We start from the raw sequence: 6,357 nt of genomic DNA, 5'->3' as shown, positions 1-6,357 counted from the left end.
ATTTGAGGGGGTCCTAAAAAAAAAAAAAAAAAAAAAAGAAGAGCATACACTCAACGTCAGCCAATGCTTATTTATTAAAATCAGCTGGGGAAATGCAGAACAATGGAAAATCAATCAATAGCCTGACAGAATTCTTCATCTTCATATAACGTTAGCCAACATATTAAAACACAAGTCAAAAACAATAGGACATTTTTATCAAGGAATAGCATTAAAACGGCTTTTAAAAACATACTTCATCATGTAGGCTATATCATCTAAAAACAAAACGAACAAAAAGAAAGACAGGACCTGAGGCGATTAACAATTCCTGCACTTGAAAAAACACGCTCTGCAGGAACTGAAGTCGCAGGCACGCAGAGATAACGAAAAGCAAGCCAACAGAATTTCGGAAAGCGTCTGGACATCCCGCACTACCACCGAAGTGGGTCTTCGTTAGAGGAATAGACAGCGGCAGCGGGCTGTAGTGAATGACGTGATTGACATTAGCTGGCTTTGGCTAGTCTCTAAGCTAATGCCTACGTGCCTGTATTGAATATGATTACGCATCGCTCCAGTAGAGTTATTGTAACGTTAAGCCAATTTGACATTACACAGTTTACACAAAACTTTTCCGTTTCCTTCTAATTCAAAATAATCCCACACCTTACTCATCTTTCGCGTGGTCACTTTTGAGCTTGCCACAACTGACACGAAGAAAACTCATGCAAGGTCTGAGGTAAAAATGTAGTTTACGCCCAGATACACTTTTAAAAAGAATGTATTTTTTTTTTAATGTTTTATTTTAACTTGTTATTTAAAATGTTTTAAATGTAACAATGGTAATTTGATGGTAACATAAAATTATGGTAATTTGAATGATAAATATGTTTTTTTTTTTTCTTTTCTTTTTCTGTCATGTAATCGACTATTGTTTTCAGTGTCGACTAGGAGGAGCTGTACCGTTTAGTCGACTAGACAAAACACATGCATAACAGGTTTAGGACTGCTATGGACAGCTGAATCCCCAAGCTTTTGATATTCTTCATATTCTGTGCTGTCTTTATTTTGCCACAGTAACAGAAATTAACTTTTTAAATTTTTCCCTATTATGGGCATTTGTGACTTTTTAAGGCCAATTTTTTCCTAACCTAATTAAATGCATGCATTATCTTTTGTGTTGAATTCTTACTTTTAAATCAAAGTCAATTCAAATAGTAAGACACTATATACACACTTTACTTTAAAATATACTTTAACTTTAAAATTAAAAATGCCAGTAGGTGGCAGCAAGTGAGATATTGATTCACCTGATTCATTCAAATGGCTGATTCGTTCAGTAACAAAAACAGTTCTTCTGTGGTTTTGTTTGAAACTCTTTCATTGCTGAAATAGCAAAAATGGGAAGTGTTCTCTAAAATATAGGCCTAAGTTACTTTACATTAACTTCTTGTTTATTTAACTTGTATAAAATCAATACCACATTTGCAATCTTAGTGATATTTGGAGGGGAAAAAAACGGCACTCTTTGTGTGATTTTCAGAGTATGTTGAGCGGAGGTGGAACAATTTCCCCTCCGTGCTCCAAGTATTCAATAAACACTCAACTCCAGCTCCGCTCCGGGTTCACCATTTCCCGCTCGCCGCTCCACTCCTCGCTCACTGATATCAGAAACACCGCTCCGCCTTCATTGCCTGAGGAAATTTACGGCTGAAGTTTTTTAGTATGTTTTGAAATACCGCAGAACTTATTTTCATAACATATATTAACATAAAAAATTAATAAGATACTTGGAGAGTAGTTTAAAAGTGGCTTATTGGAACACTAGTGTGCGAACAATATTCCTACCACATGCCAAGCTTATTACATGGTTGTCAGCATTAAAAGGTATCATTGCTGCTTTTTGCAAATTTATTTTGTGAAGGATTAAAATAACTATGTTTTCGCCAGTTATTTTATCTACGGATCGCTGCATTATTTACAGATTTCTGCTCATTCAAAATCGGATACAGATGATGTAGCACTGTAAGATTAAATTTGTTTAAATGCATTATTGAGAGAGCGATTGCATGTGAGTAAGTGCTGTACCTGTTTTAATCATGCTTTCACCCGAAAATATTCTGGTGAATACAAATTCCTTGAGAACTACAACTTCCCGCACATGTCCGTTATCATAACCTTCACATTCTTTCTGATTTGAGTGATCCATCTGCCAAACAAAAACACTTGTCGGCCGATAATTTTAAAAAAAAGTCAATTATCAGCCAAAGCCAAAATATCAGTCGACCACTACATATAATCATATATCAACATTTGCTCAAACTAAGATAATTCGAAAGGCATTACATTACTGTGGAAGAAACACACATCCAATAGACCAAAAATATATATACTGTGTCCTGTCAGAGCTCCTTTTTAAATTGTTGGTCTCTGTTGCAGAATTGTAAAAGTGGCGGAAGCTTGCTGAGATATTCATGTAAAACAAAGGGTTACAAAGTCAACAGGTTTCTTGAATAAGTGTGAGAAAAGAGAGAGAGAGCACAAGCAGCCTTTTGTGCCCAAAGTGCTTCCTCTGTTGACATATGAAAAGTCAAGGGTCATAAGGGTCAGGACCTTTTTAACTTTAATTTAACCATCAATATCTTTCAGAGCATAGTCACGCACTGAAATTTCTGTGACATTCTCTCGCTTTGTTTTGTTAACTTCAAGTATGAGAATAGTAATAGTAAAGCTCTATGATTTTCATGATGCAGAAATTTCAAAATCTGTCATAAAAACATAGCTTGCTGCACATTTTGAATGAATGTATTCAAGCATTTCTTTATATTTATTTAAATATAAAGTCTGCATCAAAGCGAATAAGCTGTGGAGGTGATATAATTGATCACAACTGATTTGTATTCAATCATAAAATACAGAATCTAGAAAAATTAAAACAGACAACATAATTTGGGGAAAAACCTGATTCGGTATGGCCTTATTATTTCAATGACATTAAACTGTTAAAGTTTTACAATTTTGAAAAAATAAAACTCATTCTATACAGCCCAATAATAGTGATGCATGTATTAGCAAATGCCACTGAAAAATTTTACATATATTTTGTATATAATTATATTGTTTATATAAGTTTATAAAAGTTTATATTGACAAAATAGTCATTTACATCTACAAACAACCGTATCCCTCCCCCCACACTGAACTTCCCAGCAACCTTTCACACTTAAACTGGGAACAGATCCAACATCATGTCCAAAATATGTCTCAACAGTTCCGGTCTACCCTGCTGGCTTGCAAACTTAGGAGTCAAAGTTTAGATACAGTATACCTCTAAACATACAGGAAATGTCTCTCCTGTGCAAAAGAGGAAGGGGAATGTGTGAAAGAGAGAAATCCAGGCCTTCGGAGACTGACGATAGAGGAGGAAAAACACTTGTCCTGTGCGTGAAGTGAGTTAATGTGTGGTTGTAGCAAGGAACATGTGTCAATAAAATCTACAGACTAAAATCAGTTACAACTATTACTACTAAACAGTCTTTGATATGAAGGCTCGCAGTCTGACAAATCCAACTGCTAATTCAAGCAAGCAATCTGTCCTCACAACCACAGTGGCAAAGCATCCATGAAATGTCTGGCTCAATTGTGATCTTGATATGTGATTAGTCTGAGCCACCTGATCCTGATGATATGTTGTCATGCATAGTGTGCATGCATCTTTTACAATAAATCCTTATGCTAAAAAGAAACTTTTGGTCTTGATACAGTATGTTTCACTAGAATTTGTAAGCACTCCAAACAAATCAAGACCCCTCTATAATATATTTTAATATTTTTGTACTATGCATTACGGTATTATTATTTGGAAAATATGGTACTGCTAACAAGTATTACCAAAATGCAGGCATACTGAGCAATGCTAGTGGCAATGAGTGAAGCTTGTGCAATTTGAAGTAATGCATATGGTGTTACAGGGCTGTACACTTTAAGCCCAAGGGAACTATTGCCATGGCCCTTGGGCAGAGTCCATGATTTACAACTAAGAGTGGTTACACCCTTCAAGCTAATTTAAGAAAGAACATTACAAATTAATTGCCATGATCAGGCACAATAAATCAGCTACAAAACTGGCAACATTACGATAATGCAATTAAAGTGAACAAGAATGGATGCAACGTAATACTATATAAATGGCAAACAAATGCAAAAAACACCTGACTTCTGACAGCGTGTGAGAAATACATTGTTAGACATGATGCTCTCAAGTTATGCACTGTGAAGGTTTCATGTATTGTTAGGGTCAGGCTCTGGTATGGTCTGATGATATCTCAAGCTCTGACACATGTATAAAAGCATGGTGCGGTTTCACACCAACACAAATGCTGACATGAACCAGCACACACATGTACGCTCAAGCACGAGTCAGTCCTGAAATTCCCAGCTCTATTCCTCATACTGAAACCTAGCATGCGCTGCACAAGAGAATGAAAAACAGACTTACTCTGTACACATGAAAATGAGCAAGAAACGGAAATGATTTTTTGAGCTTGTCAAAACGACGCATATTGAGTTCTAAGAGAAAATCCACAAAAAGACAAGTTCAGCCTAATCGTCTGAGACTCTTTTGCTGGAGAACAGGGTTCGAGATTGAGAGACAACTCCAAAACTGTGAAGGTCTCCTCAGTTGGAAAGTCTCCTGAACTTGTACAGCCGACGTACTACATTCCATCGCGGGGCAATCCACATTAAGCTCCTTTAACCGAAGCTCAGCACTAGCATGATGAACTTGTATGTGGGGGACTGTGCAGGGCAAGGCAAGAAAACACTAGAGAGAGAGGTCTGCCAAAGGGAAATGTTCACTTGGCAGCCTAGTTAGAACATCCCAAAACAAAGTTCACACTGTGTGCTCTGAAGCAAATCACAAGAACTGTGAGGTGATGTCCTCCTTGTTGTATGTCTGAAAAAGATTTTGCAGAATGTGTTTGAGTCATTTTTCTCAGTTGTCCATTCCTCTATCCATCCGATCAGTCCACAGGCCAGCTATTAACAGAACAGTTTCTTCTATTCCCGATTTCCTTCGCTCAGATGACAGCCACAGTGGAAGTGATAAGAGAACCAGAAGAGCTGCAATGCCCAGACAAAGTTGTCCCTTAGTGCTTCTGTGGTCTGCTGAGCTAGAAATGGCACTTTTTTTTTTTTTTTTTTTTTGGTGTATAATACACTGCCATTCAAAAGTTTGGGATGTAAAAGTGCCTTTTTTTTTTTTTTTTTTGGTCAGTGCGTGCATGTTAGTGTCAGAGGGGCCGTGTTATTCTGGAGCAGGAGGAGCGTCTAGGACTCTCTCTCTCCCTACTGCGTGACTGTGTAATTCCTGCAACTCACAAACAGACGCTGGGGAAGTGCCCCTTTCTTTCTTTCCCTCCCTCCCTCTCTCCCTCTCTCTCTCTCCTCTCTCCGTCAGCCTGTGCCCGGGACAGAGACTCTATGGTATTCGGATGGAGGAGCATTTGATCATGAGCCAAAAGGTCAGATTTAACTGCAGGATGGAGAGCTCATTTCCTGTGTTCCTCCCATATGTTGGGCTCTTAACAAATCCCCTCCTGAACAGCACCATATCCCCCCTCCTATCTCTGGCTCTCACCACATCTTTCTTTTATATTCACTCTCTCTCTACCACTCTGCTCTAAACTCCCACATGACCTGACTTTTCTTCTTTATTTGGTTTGCAGCATTCTCCTTCTTCAATCCCTCAAAAAATTTTATCTCAACCTCTTGTAAACAAACGCATTCAAAATGTGTCCCCTCCCGCTTCCTCATTCTCCTCTGAACGAAAAGGGGACATTTTGGCTTCATCACCCCTAGCAGAATAAACCATGTTTTATTTACGTCCCTTCCCCTCCCTCATTCCCCACTGATTCATCAAGCCTACAGACTAAACCAGACGTGCTGCATTTTGAGCGATAAACAAAATGTACAATGTTGGTTGAGCCATGTGTTTTTATTTTTTCCCCCCAGAGCAAGAGGGAAGATGAGGTGAGCAGGGACAGAGGCAGTAAAGCAGGGCCCTGCGTGTCATGAACAGTCTGTCTCCAATTACTGCCCTGACACAAAGAATTTCCAACGCTGCTTCAGACCAAGCAGCTAATGCAGCAGGAATGTTCCTGAGACTTATCGAAAAAAGGAGCTTTATTTAAGAGAATGAAAAAAAATATGGTAATGCTAGCACAGCTGTGAATAAAGGAAAAATGCGGGTCCCTGTGACCGAGCTCAGATATTTGGCTGATCACTTAAACCAGCTGTGCATTGTAGACACTGTAGGTGTCGTAAGTGTCTGGATAATACATTTTAGGAGTTCTTTCCGTAGCACAGTCACCTTTGGCT

General features: G+C 38.4%; 1 protein-coding gene across 1 annotated transcript in view; it reads right to left on the bottom strand.

The window, feature by feature from the left end:
• tnk2b (tyrosine kinase, non-receptor, 2b) overlaps window positions 1–5,160 on the bottom strand; it is a 42,635-nt gene extending 37,475 nt beyond the window's left edge. Inside the window, exon 1 of the mRNA XM_016440242.1 lies at window positions 4,478–5,160. Within this exon, the coding sequence (XP_016295728.1) occupies window positions 4,478–4,540 (63 nt within the window). The 5' untranslated portion in view covers window positions 4,541–5,160. The remainder of the gene's footprint in view (window positions 1–4,477) is intronic.
• Window positions 5,161–6,357: the final 1,197 nt, after the last annotated feature.

The sequence above is a fragment of the Sinocyclocheilus anshuiensis genome, unplaced genomic scaffold, assembly GCF_001515605.1.
Source record: "Sinocyclocheilus anshuiensis isolate Anshui unplaced genomic scaffold, SAMN03320099.WGS_v1.1 scaffold327, whole genome shotgun sequence".
Taxonomy (NCBI): Eukaryota; Metazoa; Chordata; class Actinopteri; order Cypriniformes; family Cyprinidae; genus Sinocyclocheilus; species Sinocyclocheilus anshuiensis.
The sequence above is the reverse complement of the archived record's forward strand: the minus strand, read 5'-3'. Positions and strand labels throughout refer to the sequence as shown.